General features: G+C 49.3%; 1 protein-coding gene across 1 annotated transcript in view; it reads right to left on the bottom strand.

Annotated features, from left to right (window-relative positions):
• TRIM71 (tripartite motif containing 71) overlaps window positions 1-11,902 on the bottom strand; it is a 55,902-nt gene extending 44,000 nt beyond the window's left edge. The window contains exon 1 of the mRNA XM_032442365.1: window positions 10,560-11,902. Coding sequence (XP_032298256.1) covers window positions 10,560-11,435 — 876 coding nt within the window. The 5' untranslated portion in view covers window positions 11,436-11,902. The remainder of the gene's footprint in view (window positions 1-10,559) is intronic.
• Between the last annotated feature and the right edge of the window lie 3,193 nt (window positions 11,903-15,095).

A 15,095-nucleotide genomic window follows, 5' to 3' on the forward strand; every position in this document is an offset into this window, starting at 1 on the left:
TTAGAAAGGACACTGTGTGAATCATTTATTCTATTACTATATGTTGCACAGCTTTCTGTTATTGTCTCGTGGAACACCTATCCACACTGAAGACCCAAACAGCAATTCTGACAGGCTCAAGATACTATTCTTAGACTAGCTATCAAATTTACCTTTCATCTAGGGAAAAAAAGAATCTTTGTCCGCTAGCCAAATACTCCTAAATACTACACAGAATTGTATCTGTAAAAGTATACTAATAATACATAAAATCAATGCAAATTCACAAATGCATATCACTGAATAGAAGTGAATACATGTACGATGTTTAGACAATGACCAGAATCTAGGAATAAGAAATACTAACACACAAGAATGCTTTCTAATGAAAAGCAAATTGCGACTATTGTAATTTGTTTGAAGTATTTGAGTCCCTTAATTCCATTTCAGTGTATGGGTTGCTAGATTTGTGGAAGAGAATGTAATTTGTGGAAGAAGAAGAGAGCAAGTGTGGGCAAGAGATAAGGAACTTTAGTTGGTACTTTTCGTCCTGCCTTTGTACCACATTTTCAGCTGTCATGTTTTCTTACATTCACTGTCCAGTGTTGAGTCAGCCTGGCAATTTGCTTCTTTATTCCTAGCTTTGAGCCAGCTCACCCTGTTGCTTTATGCCATAAAGAGATCAGAGACAGAATGTACAGACTGACTAGAAGAGGCTGAAGTAGAGGAAGCACTGATTCAGATGACAAGGGATACCTGTGCCAAGTGAGACAACTGGCTGTTTCTCAGTTAACTGCATTCCAAACACCAATTCACTTCATCCCCAGGATGAATGCAGCTTCCACCCAAACTCCACACTACTGAGTGGCTTCATTAGCTTGAACTTCTCAGCAGCCCTCTTTGCTGAATGCACAGACATTAAGAATAGGTTTCATGGATGGGTTGCTACCTACAGAACAGAGATGCTAAACTCAGATTGTTTTCTGAATCAAAATGAAGCTAGTAAATGGTTTTAAAACTAGAGAAATCAAGATCCTTTCTGTAGACAGATTAAACGCCATCACTGCACAGTATAGAAGGGCTGATATTTCAAAATGAAGCTACTAACTGAAAGAATGGTTCACGGTGAATTTATGTTCCACTACAAAACGTCAGGGCTAAGGTTCTCCCATCTCTACTCTCAGTGTAGAGGTTTTTTGGCATTGCTGACAAGAGATGAAGACAAGAACACCAGTAAACTTATCAGTAATTATATATTACTTGAACTCACTTCACTGGCTCAGAGGCGTAGAGAAATAATGAAAGAACTGACATGGAAGTGGTCAAGTAAAAGAAAAGCCTCCAGATCTGATCCATGGCTGAGAGAACATACAATGAAACCACAAGTTTAAGTGAACACAACTACTCAAGTCTTCATAAATTACTATTTGCAAAAACATCTGTTTTAATGACAATAATGCAAGATGGCAATACTGATCATTCTTAAGGTGGCATGTTTTGGTGGTAACCAATTATCTTCTAAGAAAAGTCACTGAAGGCTAAATAAGGAGAACATACATGGCTATAGTTGCTTGGATACCTTGCAACCAAACCCCAGTAATTCAGTCACCTTGTTTTGCCTAAGACTACAGCAGTCCCTTCAATGATGGGTTGCTCTGTGCCCTCTTTTCAAACACACATAGTTGAGAGGTTTCCTACTCTTGGTACAAATGTAACTAAATAGAGGAGGTACGTTTCCTAAAACTGGCTTTAGGAACACACCTTCTACTTCCTGAGTTTAGATTCAGAGGTACTTAGTGAACCACTTTTTGATAAGATACAAAAACGAGATAACATGAAGATAAATCATGTTTATTTTGATAAATGACAAACGTCTAGAACATATACAGCAAGTATATCAAATCTGTGTGCAGCTTCTCCCTGACAAAAGCACATCTCAAGAGTGGCTTGAGGTTTGGAGCGGATGGACTTCCAGCAGCATGCCAGATATGCAGAAAATCAGCTCAAGACCCTCCAAAGCTGTTTCTATTCATAGCAGCCTGCTCAGACTGCCCACTAACTAACCTCTGTACTAACCATCCCACCACCTACAGCCACAGTGTAATTCAAGTAAAGGAATCATGCTTCAGCAACAGAAAGCTCAAGGGTCAAATGTTATTTCTGTTCTGCTAAGAGGTTCAGACTCCTTGAGAAAACAGGTGATGCTAAAAGAGCATGAGCTCCCACAGAACAGTACTGTCAACTAACATATGCATTATCCACAATGGAGAAAGCAGCAGACTTTAAGGAAGGGCATGCTATTACCTTTTTGGACATGGTAACCCAGCACCACTCGTAATCTTGAGCTAATGGCTAGCCCTGTTCACTTCCTCAGTACTCCAAAGGGAGGAGGGAAAACAAAGCTGGTACAATTCACCCCCAGTTGCTGTTGTATTGAGCACGAGCAGCACTGGGAAGACTGGGACCTCACTGTTCTAGTTGTTCTTTCATATCTCATTTGATGCAATTCTTCTCTAAGGCTTGCTGTATTCCAGAACACTGTCTGGTATCTCTTGCTCTGCTTTAAAAAATAAATAAGTAAATAAATAGTCCCCCTTCTGTCTACAAAAAATGTTTGCCCATAACACCCAAAGCCCTTCAGCACAAGTCAACATCAAATGTATTGTGCTGGGACACCTTTGTCATGTTGCAGCTGTTTCTACAGTGGTACGTGTATGCAGGGGATGATATCTGCCATTTGTTCAGTCTTTTATTCAGATATTTCAGTATAGCTCAATAGAGAATTCAGTTATCTGCTTAACAGTTTCCGAAGCCTGCTCACACTTCGCTTAGAAGCACAGCTTTCATTATCCCTGCAGATAGGCACTGCTGTCTGCATGGAGATAGCTAACACGACTCTATCAGTCATCATTAAAGAAAACCGGGTTTCCAGTTTGCTCGTGTAGCCAGAGAAACTTTGTGCTCAGGGACACACTCAGCTGGCTCATTTGGCAACCAGTTTCTTCCAGAGAAGTCATGCCTTTCTCAAGTAACATCCTTGTATGGATCAAGTATTCCTGAAATTTGAGTGACTTTGTCTAGCAGCCCGCGGACCCCCTTCACGCTCCAACTTCAATGTATTAAATCTCCAGTGCCTTTGGGCACACCATATATAGCAGTGGGGGCGGGGGGTGAAATTTAACCCTTTACCAGCAGGTTTTTCCTTTTTTAAAGAAAAAAAAAACAACAAACAAACAAACAATAACAACAAAAAACCAACTTGGGGTGATTCTTTTTGTTCCCTTACAGACTTCTTCCTCAAAGTAACAGATTCACTGCCCCACATATACATGCACAGTACTACAGAGTTCTGTAGCTGACATCCGAACAACAGAAAGATACAGCAATAGAAGAACCCTAGAAACTTACTGACATTTATCTTACCCCCTCAATCACACAACATGATATTAGTCAAGGTTACAGAAGAATAGGAATGGTAACCCTGTCAGTTGACAGACCAGTACCAACTAGTTCTGGCTAGCTTTTCACATCCCACACTACCAGCCTTCCCACTGGAGAGCTGCAGCATCCTATAGCTCCTCGATGCAGCACTAGGCTGGATTACAAAGCTTAAAGGCATCTACAATGCAAATGGCTTTCAAGCATTGCTTACTGAAGATTCAAGTCACTTAACCGACAATTTGAATGGCATGCATAACAAGAATCACTGAAATGAAGGGTAAAGAGGGTGTTTTAAAGTTTGATAGCGACATTTTCCCCTAATAACAGTCTGCCTTTTGTTAACCAACACCAGCTGAACAAAGAACTACACAACACTAGTCTTCTGGCACACACGTGCCACTCTGGACAGCAAACACCCAAGTATACAAACAGAACCCAAGACAGCCTGGGACATGGGTAAGATATAGCAAACAAGCTGTAACTACCACCTGATAACCCCATGTAAGATTCATATCCAAATCAGAAGTCCCAGGTAGCATTTTAACCCATCTGAGCAAGTCATTTGGTGGTTAAATACATTGGCAGTACCTTACCTAGGGAAAGGAAATATTTACAGTAGATGGTGATTTATAACGTTGCCTGTCCACAGAATATATGGGAGGGATGAGCACATAATACATGCAAACTAGAAAGAGACGAGGCTTAGCAAACCTGACGAAATGCCTTTAAATATTTTGCTTATGCGTGGAAACCAACATTAAAGGGAAGATGATGCAACTCAAGTTTAGCTATTACCTTTAGCTCACTAAAAAGGATTCAACCCACTTCTCCCCCCAGAGCCCAGAGTTTCAAGGGCAGCAGTTGCTATCTGACAGTCCTGGAGAGCATTAGCAAGGAGACCAGCATTGGTGGTTACCTCCATCACCTTAGTTAAGGAGGATTATACCATAGTCACTGACACAAGAAAGACTCCAAGTTAGTGCTATTCTGTTGCACTGGTGCTGAGCAAGCAGAACCACTAAGAAAGAAGTTTCTGCTTTTAAGTTTCCATGTGAAGAATTAATTGGCCTCTTCAGAAAAAAATAATAATTCACCTACATAAGTAGGAAAGCTGCTGAGAGGACATCACCCTATCACTGCTCACACCTCGAGGTGCTAGAAATGCATGCTGTATATTCAAAAGTGAAACAGAGGAGTGGAACACTCATTCCTTGCTGCTGCGCATGCAACTACGAATGAATTCTTGTCAAGTGTGAGTATTGCATGCACAGGTAAAATGCAGCAGCATTAACACAGAACATACATTCATAAGCCTCGTCTGTGGGAAAACTTTACTCCTTCTCATGCTGAAAAACTAGAGCATTCAAAGTTGTTCAGCATTTGTAATACGTGAATGAGACTATCAGCTATAGGAACTAACATTAAACTTTACTTTGTTGGGTGCTGGTGAAAGAGAGAAAGAGAGAAGTAACTTAGGCTCATATTTAGGAAACAAGGGCTAATGCCATATTAGCCACATACTTTGTTTTTTTTTAGTTGTTGCTGTTAATATGGGAGAGGTAAGAAGATGAACATAGCTGGAGAAGTGCTGCACTGTAAAGACTAGAAGACAGTCAGATAGTATCAATGATTCTTCACAACATCTTTGTTCTATTCCTGTGAATTCTGAAGTTGTTTTGGGATGCACAAACAGCTCATTAAGTGAGAGGATGACATCCATCCCAGCCCCACAGCCCTCCAGTGGGAGGAGATGGAGACAAGTCCACATACAAAAACATGTAGAACAAGGACACACACCTTGAGGTTTTAGAATCAGGGTCATACATCTACTACCATTAAGAAAAATCCTTGCATTGCTAAGCTACTCCCATTCAGTATTTCCATACTTCAATTAAAACTTAAAATTACAACATAAACACATTTCTAAGAATTATTTCATACATATTTGAGATTTTTTTATGACCCAATATCGTATTAATAAGTTTGTTGTTGGTCTGTTACTCTTTACAGGTAAAGACAAACCTCTTCTATGGATTCTTCTCTCTGGTAACATTAGTCTCAGACCCAGTGCATTGTTAATACAGCCTAAGGTCTGCACTCCCAACACACGATTCTTTGTGTGAATGAAAGACATCAACAGCTCTGCAGGAAGGAAGGGAGCATGGGAGGAGAATTAGGAAGAGACAAGACAGGATTGAAAGAGGAATGGTACCTTCTTTAGAACAGAGTAACTAGGTAGCTTTCCTCTAAGGAAGCATGGTCTACCAGGCATGTTTATGTGCTTTTGTGTTTATGCGCTCTGAAGAATTAACTGAAATGATAAACTCCACGTATGGTACAAGACTCATTTTCTAAACTGATATAAAATTCAGCCAGATCTTGTCTCCACGTTACTGAAGCAATGAAGTCTCCAAGTATAAAACTGAAGGGAATTTTTTTTCAGTATGCAGCAGACTAGCTCCATGCCTATCTTGCTTGCACAATGATAACCTCAGAAATCCATGATGCAGTCTGTATGCAAGCTTCTACTGCACTTACACTGCTGGTTTCTGAAAAGTGTGTCCCACTTTTAGTGGACAGCTCATGAAAGCTTTGAGGGACAGCTCATGAAAGCCCCTCAAGTAGATAAGGCATCTTCATTCCTTCCAATTTACTCACTGGAAACTGTCTGAAGAGACATTTAAATGAGCCAGGAGCGTAAGGATATTAAATTATTGCCAGGAAAAGCTTCAATTTTTTCCTTAAATGCTGAGGAGATTTGAGTATCTGAGGAAAAGAGGACAGAGGTTGATTGTGTACAGAATGGTATTCTAAGTCCTGTTTCACACCCAGTAAAGTTAACATCCTCTTACAAAACAGCTGAGGAATAATCTCTTTTCATACAGGGAAGAGCCAGGAGTTAAACATCTGCTGAGGGAAAGCACAACTTGAAGGAAAGCAAGGCAGGGTCATTTAAGAAGTGACCTTTTCAGTAACAGGTATCTGAATGTTGCATGGAAGTTAAAAAACAAACAAACACAAAGGACATTCAAAAACTTAACACCTTTTGAAGCCCTTCATCGTTCAGAATATATCAGGTCCACTCTACATAGACCATATATGAATGGATTAACTTAAGAATGTTCTGGTTTTTTTTCAGCGGGGATGAAAATTGAACAGAAAAACAGAAAAGTGTCAGAACCTAAACCCAAAATATTGTCTTAAGACTGTATGCTGGCACATGCATTTGCTATCTGAAGTGACATAGCAAAAATGATAAATGAAGGGCACAGCACTGTGTAAAAACCCTGTACAACAGTCCTGTACACTAGGCACTGTGTATTTGTCTAGATTCTCTTGATGTGCAAGTTCTCCTGCTAAAGCAGCCACAGCAGCTGCACTACTGTCAACTTATATACTGCAACTGGTGGGTGAAGGTGAACAGCACGGAGAGTGCCATATTAGCATAACACTTAGCATTTGGCAATGATGGCAAACCACAAAAGGGAACCATATCCAACCTACTCTTCCTTCCCAGAATCTCTTCCTCCTTTTTGCTTGGAGTTCAGTTTTAACCAGGCTCCCGTGATTCAAGTAAATGTAAACTAATGCTGCATGAAGAGTTTATTTACCACATTAACTGGTTTAACTAGCTGATGGAGTCACCTGATGAATGCACCGAATCAAGGCTGGTGGGAAGAGAACAGATGCTCTCCTTTGAGCAGCCATGACACGTTAAGACAGCTTGCTCCTGTTGTACAATCAGGCTGCTGAGAGGAGCTACCATTGTCAATTCAATGACCCAGGACCAGTACCTTTGAGTTGCACTGGCAGTTGTTGGAATTCCTCCCTCTAGCCGCACAAAAATTGTCTCTCTTACAGCCTGCAAAGCAATAAATGTAATTCTTCCTGTTAATCTAAGGAGACAAATTAGGAGTATATTCAACTCTATAATTCAAAATAGCTATCTAATTTCAGACAGCCTTGCTTAAGTGCAACGATATCCCCACAAAACTATTTCAAATCACTGATTCGATAAGAAACCACTAATGAGTTTGCAAATTAAGCAGATCATTAAAGAACCTGAGCAAAGCTGTAACTGATGCAAGCAAAAAGAACAGTGTGGCCAAGGAAAAGGATTTCAAAATCCTTTCTTGAAGTGGAGTAAGCTATGGTGCTACATGGTTTTGCCCTGTGGTCTCTAAACCACTCCCAAGCTGGAACTTGTAAATATATGAGAACCATGGAGTCACAGACCATTAAGTTGACTGGATCTGGCAGCTCTGCACTTCCCCTCCCACAAGTGTTACAAGTCCGCTATTTAAGTGTTTTGACCAACCACCAGTGTTGCATCACCGAGTGATACCGAGGAAACCCTGCATTATTCAACTTGAGACTTGTGACTTGTGTTTTCCACTCTTTGCAACAATGAAGTCGTTTGAATCCAGGTAGTTTCACCTAAACAAATATTCTGCAGCAATCCCAGCGTTTTCTGAGCATCTAACTTGGCTTCTAGTCTTATTGACATCTCTATAAAAAGAAATAGGTGACCTTTCATTCCAATATATGAGACAATCAGGCATGCTGACAGGAGTCAGCACATTTGATTCACTTAAGAGATTAGAATAACTTAGAATCCTCTTCAGGGTGAAGGTTCTACTGGCTTCTATTGTGACTGCAACACTGAGAATTCCAGCCACACAACAAACACGGTCACATGGAAGATGATTCCAGAGTTGCTGCAGAAGTATTGCTACCTTCGTAGAAAGCTCTGTAACATCCAACTGAACTCTAAGTCTTTTCCAGGCTGCCCCCAAAGCACGTTATACCATGCAGGGAGGTTTCACACAATAAGCAACTTTATGACAAAGATAGCAAGTTTGGCTTTTGCACTTTTCCAGGAACATGGTTTACTTCCTTTCCTTTTGTGCAGCACTGCAGTATTTGCAGGCACTATCCACCCTGCAACTAGTGCCTAGAATTTCATTTTCTTCAATACTACTGTTACAGTAAGTTAGTCTGCCACGCTGCCAGTGATTGCAGGCACTCAAGAGCTCAAATGAGAGCAGAACCAAGTCAGAGATCACAGCTGATATCCCACTAAAGAACAGAAACGGTCACCTTTGTACACTAAAAGGATGAACGACTATGCTGATCTTGCCTTGCAAATACCCATCTTGGAGGACTTGGAGGACACCCAGGAAGCAGCCATCCACAGAGCTGTTTCCCTATTTAACATGCAGGCATTCCAAAATGGGGATGTGTTGGAGGAAAAGTATGGGAACTAAATAGAACTTGGAAAAAGACCAGACAAAACTAGAACTGAAAGGTGGGAAGCAACTGTGATGTTGGAAGGTCACATTCAGAGGAGGAAGATAAGGGAACCAGCCACTTTTACCCAGAGAAATGGCAGAATCAAGGTCAACCTCACTGCAACTTATCACATGTAGGGTGAGGAGGGTGCGTGCTAGGGAAGCAGAACTCTTCAGCTGAGAGCTACTGCTCCATAAGCTTATGCATGACATTGTCTGCACCTGAACTTACCTGCAGGACACTGGATGGTGAAGAAACATCCTATGCAGTCACCAGCTTGTCCACTTGCATACTGTGAGCCACAATTAGTAACTACAAGGACTTCAAGTTCCAAGCTGCCATTTCAGCCCTGCATTTTAGGTTAGACTTCACATTGTTTGGCTGTCTAACAGTGCGTTTAGGGTATCACTTAAGTACTCTCCTGGAAGGCTGCCTTTCTATTATCATGCCTTTTATGAGGCTGTAAATAGCATTCTTAGAATTAAACAAGCAATAACCCTTGCTGTTTTGCAGCCATCCTTTCCCAAAAACGGTACATCTTGTCCCACCATTTTTAGCAAAAGTGAGAAAGATTTACAGCATTAAACCGTTCTCTACAGTCACAGTCTCACCCAAATGCTTCCCCTCAAGTTAATAATAAATACTTGCAAACACTAATCAGGCGCACCCACATTAAGGAACCACCAAAACTCACCAATCAAGAACAGCAGTAGATCATTAATTTGCAGATAAAAGCTTTTCTCAACAGGGGTCGAAGGCTTGAAAGCGCTCACTTGTTTTAAAACAATTTCTCGGTCTACAGGACACAAGGACATCCGAGACCAACCCTAAGAGACACGGACCCTTTTCCTCCAACCACTCTTTGAAAATAGAAAGCATCGCTTACAAAAATAAGCACGCTCTTTATTTCTTATAGGAATTCTAGAGTCTCCTTTAATAGTCTACACTTCTGTAAGGCTGTACAGTTTACACCAGTTGGGAACATCTTTCTTCCCTCTGGTTTGAGGCTTTCAGCAAGTCTACAGCAAAGTACACCTTGGGGCTCCTGGCCCAGCTACTCCTTTTTAAGAGCAATGCTGGGAATACTCAGCATCTGCTCAACTCGTACTTTCTCTCCTTGGCCACCGGCAACTCCTAGGGAAGAGGAAAAGCTCCTCCTGAGCTTTCCAGAAAGTTCGAGGTAGCACAGAGCTGGAGGAGCCGGGCAAACCAAGCACATCCACACGCTTCCCCAGGTTCGATAACCACACGCGTTTGTGAGCGTCCGTCCCACCGGGACGGAAACGGGCTTTTAGCGCGCTAAAGGTGCCGGAAGGTTCCAGCAACACGCCCCGGCTGGACCTGCAGCGCAGACGGGGGGACAGCGAACAGCCATTGCCCACTTTCCGAGGAAAACCGAGTCTCAAATTACCTCCGCAAGAAGCCACGTCCCAACCAAACTCGCAACAGTTGCACCGCGCGGTTCAGCAGCGGTCGTCCCTTCGGCGACCCGGCGCTCGGGATGGAAGGAGAGGAGGAAAAGCCCCCGGCACGGCACGGCCACCGCCACGCCGGCCGCTCACGGAGCTCCCTGTGCCGCGGGGCAGCTGCCCGACACGGGCCAGCGCTTCTAATACTTTTCTGGCTCCCAAACCGGCAGTTTCCCAACCCACGCAGCGATCCTCCTCAACTATCGACCCATTTTCCCCGTCGGGCGCGCTGTACGCTCAGCACCCTACAACGGGGGACCCCACTGACGGCCCATAGCCTCCCCTTCCCCGCAGCCGGGTTCCATCCCGCCCCGTGGGGCCCCGCACAGGGCGACGGAAGGGAGAAATGGGGAGCGGCGCGGGTCGGGCGGCACTCACCTCGTCGTCGTGGTGCTGGCAGTAGCTGGCCCGCTCGGGGAACACGGAGAGGATGTTGTAGGGCGATGCTGGGTAGGGCGGGCTGAGGGCGAGCGGAGCGGCTGGGCCGGCGGAGGCGGCGGCGGGGCCGGCTGCGAAGCGCTCGATGAAGTGGTCCTTGGTGAGGCGGACGCGCTGGTGAGCCCGCACGCAGTTGTCGCACAGATGCTCCTGGCAGTCCAGGCAGCGCGAGCTGGCGGCGTTGCCTTCGTCGCAGGAGCTGCAGCGCGGCTCGCCCTGCCGGCTGTGCGGCCGCCGCAGCAGAAGCGCCGCCGGGCCGCCGCCGCCCGACGAGGAGGACGAGGAGGCGGAGGGCGCGGCGGAGCCGGCGGCGGGCGAGGAGGAGGCGGCGGCGGCGCGGTGCGGCGGCGGGCGGCCGTGGTGCCGGTTGTTGGCCCCGCCGCCCCCGGAGCCGGAGCCGGCCGCGGGCCCGGAGCCGGCGGCTCGGCCGTTCTTCTGCTCGTCGGCGGCGGCCGCCACCACCACGACGTCCAGCAGGTTGCTGAGGAGGAAGTTGGAGGAGGGCAGCGCGTCCATGCCCGAGGGCTCCGAGATCACCACCTTCTGGTCGCAGATGGGGCAGCGCAGCTTGAGCGCGTCCCCCGCGGCGGGGTGCCGCTGCGCCTCCAGGCACTGGCGGCAGAAGGCGTGCAGGCACGGCAGGACGTGCAGCCGCCGCGCCGCGCCCCCGCACGAAGAGCCGCCGCCCCCCGAGGAGCCCGAGGTCTGCGAGGAGGACGACGAGGTGGACGAGTTGGAGGAGAGCGGGGCGGGCGAGCCGCACATCTCCTTGCACAGCGGGCACACCTGGAAGTCGGCCTCCGGGAACGAAGCCATTGGCGGCGGGGGGGAGGTAGAGGGGGGGTAGAGGGCGGCGCGGCCCCGCCCGGGCGGGCAGCGGCGCGGGGAGAGCGGCGCTCAGAGCGGGGCAGGGGCGGGGGGGCTCAGCGGCGGCTGGCGGGCATCGCTCAGGCGCTCCGCCCGGCGGGACAGCGGGGCCGGCTCCGCGCACGCGGCGTCATCGATCCGGCGCTGCGGGAGCCGGGGCCGCCGCCCGGCCCGGCCGCGCTTCGGTGTCACGGCGCTCAGCGCCCGGCGCCCGCTCCCCGCGGCGTGAGACGAACGGTGCCGGTGCCCGGAGCGCTCCGTCCCGAGCGCCGCGCTCTCATCTCCCCCTCGGGGCCGCAGGCTCACGACGTGCTGCGGGCTCTCGTCCTTCTCCCGGAGCCCAACGCATGGGCCCGGCGGCCCGGGCCCCCCCGGCGCGGGGAGCGACTCCGTCCGTGCCGGGCTGCGCGGGTCGCTTTGAGTCGGACGACGACGGCGGCGGGGCTCTACCTCCCTTTGCGCTCTCTCTTCGTGGGGCGTTGCGTGGCGTCCTCTTTTCCTTTAAACCTGTGCTTGGCGGTGGGCAAGGAGAAATTTCGTTTCAGTTCCCCCCTCCCGCTTTTGCGGCGCGGAGCGACTCTAGGAGAGGCACCGAACCGCCGAATCCCCCCGGCTCCCCCCGCCCCCGACGCCCTCTCCGCTCCGCCGCCGCATGACCGGGGCTGGAGGCGGCGCCCACCCTGCGGCGGAGACCCACGCGGGCGGGACGCGTTGGGGAGGTGGGGGGGGGGCGGCTCCGGGGTCGTAGCCCTGGGCGCTCCTTCCCTCCCTGCGAGCGCGGCTGCCCGCACGCGGTGCCCGGCACAGAGGAAAGGCGGCAGGTCCCCGCCGGCCGCCCTGCATTATTCATGGAGGGTGGATTATATTCGCTCGCACAAATTGAAGCCGCTGTGCAATGCTATCCGAGAGCGCCTCGCTCGCCCCCTCCTCCTCCTCTCCGGTTCTCCCTCGCTCCGAGCCCCTGCAGCGCCCGGGATCACATTTCCTTTGTCATCGCGCCTCTTCGCGTGGTGTTTTATTGAGAAAACAAAATTATAAGAAAACCCGAAGAGGGGGAACGAGGAGGGGAGCGACGCGGCGACCCCCACACCGCCCCGCCCCCCCCCCCCCAGCAGCCCTCAGCCCACCGCCCGGCCCGGCCGAATTGCGGCCATCACTCACCGATGCGGAGGCGGCGTTGTCCCGGGCGGCGCGGGATCCATGTAGAGCCATCGCTGCGGGGCGGTGCGGGGCTGTGCGGGCCGTGCCGCCCGGCCCGGGCTGCGGGGGGCGCGGGGCAGCGCTGGGCCCGCCTCGGCTGCGGCCGCGGCACTGGGGCGGCGCGGCGTGCGGGAGCCTTTTAAGCTCCGACGGCGCGGGCTGACTTCCGCCCGGCCCCGGGGGGCGGCCGGGGGGCGGCGGCAGGAAACATTCGCCCTCCTCTCTCTCGGCCTGCCCCCATCCGCCCGCCGCCGCGCGGGGATGAGACTCCGGGGACCCCCCGTTTGCACGCGCTTCGAGCCGCGCTCTCCCCCGTTTCGCCCGGAGACGCGGCGCCGGGGCCGCTCTTTGAAAGCATCGGGCCGGGGGCGGGCTCTGCCCTTCTTCCGACGCGGCGGAATTGGCAGCGATTCGCCTCCGTCCCTTCGAACCGCCGCTCTCGGGGCAGCGGGAGCCTGCGGGGAGCGCTCCGAGCGCCCGGAGGGCTGCGGCACCCCGAGCGTGAGGGGTGCGGGACGGGGGCGGCGGGAGAGGGACGGGGAGCGGGGGTCGGCGGGTCTGGGGGAAGCAAAAGGTGCTCACAACGAACGTGTGCGGGGTGATGATGATGGGTAAGAAGAAATCAATAGGAAAAAGGAAATCGTGCTGTTAGAAGATACCGAGTGGTACTGCTGCTCCGGTCAGGCCTCAGGCACACAAATATCTGGGTACTCACTGAAATTGTCTGCTCAAAAATAAAACATCTTTTGTCCCGCGCTGACAGGTATGGAAGGCAGCAGCAAGGATCTGTGCTGCAAGTATCTCCAAGCACAGATGCCTGGTGTTCAAGCTCATCAGCACAGCGTCCTCGTGGCACAGAGTGGAGGCATCACTGGAGAGGTCCACAGAGTGGCCCAAGTGCATGGAGTTGTAAACCAGTGCAAACAGTTGTCACAGCTCTCAGTAGTTTATGCAGCTGGGAATGGGTGTAACTACTGGTTAAGGATTGGGCCCATGGGCTGTGTTCTCTGTGTTACACATCTGTGTGTTCACATCAAAGGTTGCAGGTGAAGCCCACCATGGGTCTGACTTGCAGAGAGTAAAAAACCATTGAGCCCCTTCTCAGTTCTGCACCATGGCTGTGGAAGAGGATTATGGTGTCATGGAGTTGACTTTCTCCAGAGGATGCAGTCAGTGGTGTGGAGTGGCTACTCCAAGACTTCCTTATGAAGACCCCCAGAAGGGTGCTCAGTGCAATGACTCGGTGCTGCTCAATCCATTACCTCCAGCCGTCAGCCCCTCAGCTCCCCGCAGGTAGAGTGGTGCCCCGATGTACCTCACTCATTTTCTAACTCAACAGCACGCGGGTGAGTAGCAGCACGAGGGCAATGGATGAGGTGTGAGATGGCAGGTTCCTCGCAGACAGCAGGATGAGAACTTGTTTGGGTGATTTTTCCCTGGGAAGCTGGTGCTGCACATGTACACTTTGTGTTTCCCAAAACAAAAGAACAATGGCTATCCTGGTTAGCAGCCATTGTTCCTCTGTGCCAAATAAATGAAATCTCACTGCTTCCGTGGGTGGCTGAGGCATTCTGCGCCTTCTCCTTTGTGTTGCTCTGTGGAGCTTTCTCGCATTTATTCCCATCTCTCCCAGATTTTTCGTGCCCATTTCTCTTGTCTTTCCTTTGTTCCCATCTCACACACCACTGCCAGTCTCTATTTGGGACAACGTAGCACATACACAGGGTGAGCCCATCGCTTCCACCACAGTGAAACCACAGCTGTGCCACAACCACATCACAGCTGCATTAAAATATTAAAGCATTCCAACCACATGAAGAACTGGCCTCAGTCAGATCTCACCTCGGGATAGCTCTGAAAGTTTGGGCCAACCGTCACCTACGTGGAGCATCTCTACTTGGTAACATTTGACCAACTGCCCAGCCTCCACAGTTGAACTCTGCATTGAAAATACATTTTTTTTCTCCTTCTATTGCAGAGGAAAGTAGGATGCCAGGGTGGAGGGCTGCACCTGAATGTCTGCCTGGCATCTGCTGCAGGGGTTGTGCTGTGCTTTCCTCCTCCTGTACTTGGAAACTTTGTTCGCTTGAAGGAAAGCACCTGCTTTCTGCCAGCAGCACGATGGGATGAATGGATACGTATTCTGCCAACAGCAATACAGCTGGAAAAGTCCGGGGTGTGGAGGTTAAAAGCTTTGTTAAAAGTAGAACCAGGTACAGTGATTGTGGGTTTGGGGTTATTTTACTGTAGTTTTAGAGGCAAACACTCACTCAAGGAGCTCTTCCTTGTACTACCTGTGTGCAGTGGCCCAGCAGGCAGACAGCTTCCCTCCTCTGCATTGAGCATAACAGCAGTGCTCAGGGTGGCTGAGAGCAGATGAGGCTGAGGAGCTGGTGTGCATCCCTTAGC

This window comes from Coturnix japonica, chromosome 2 (genome assembly GCF_001577835.2).
Source record: "Coturnix japonica isolate 7356 chromosome 2, Coturnix japonica 2.1, whole genome shotgun sequence".
Lineage (NCBI taxonomy): Eukaryota > Metazoa > Chordata > Aves > Galliformes > Phasianidae > Coturnix > Coturnix japonica.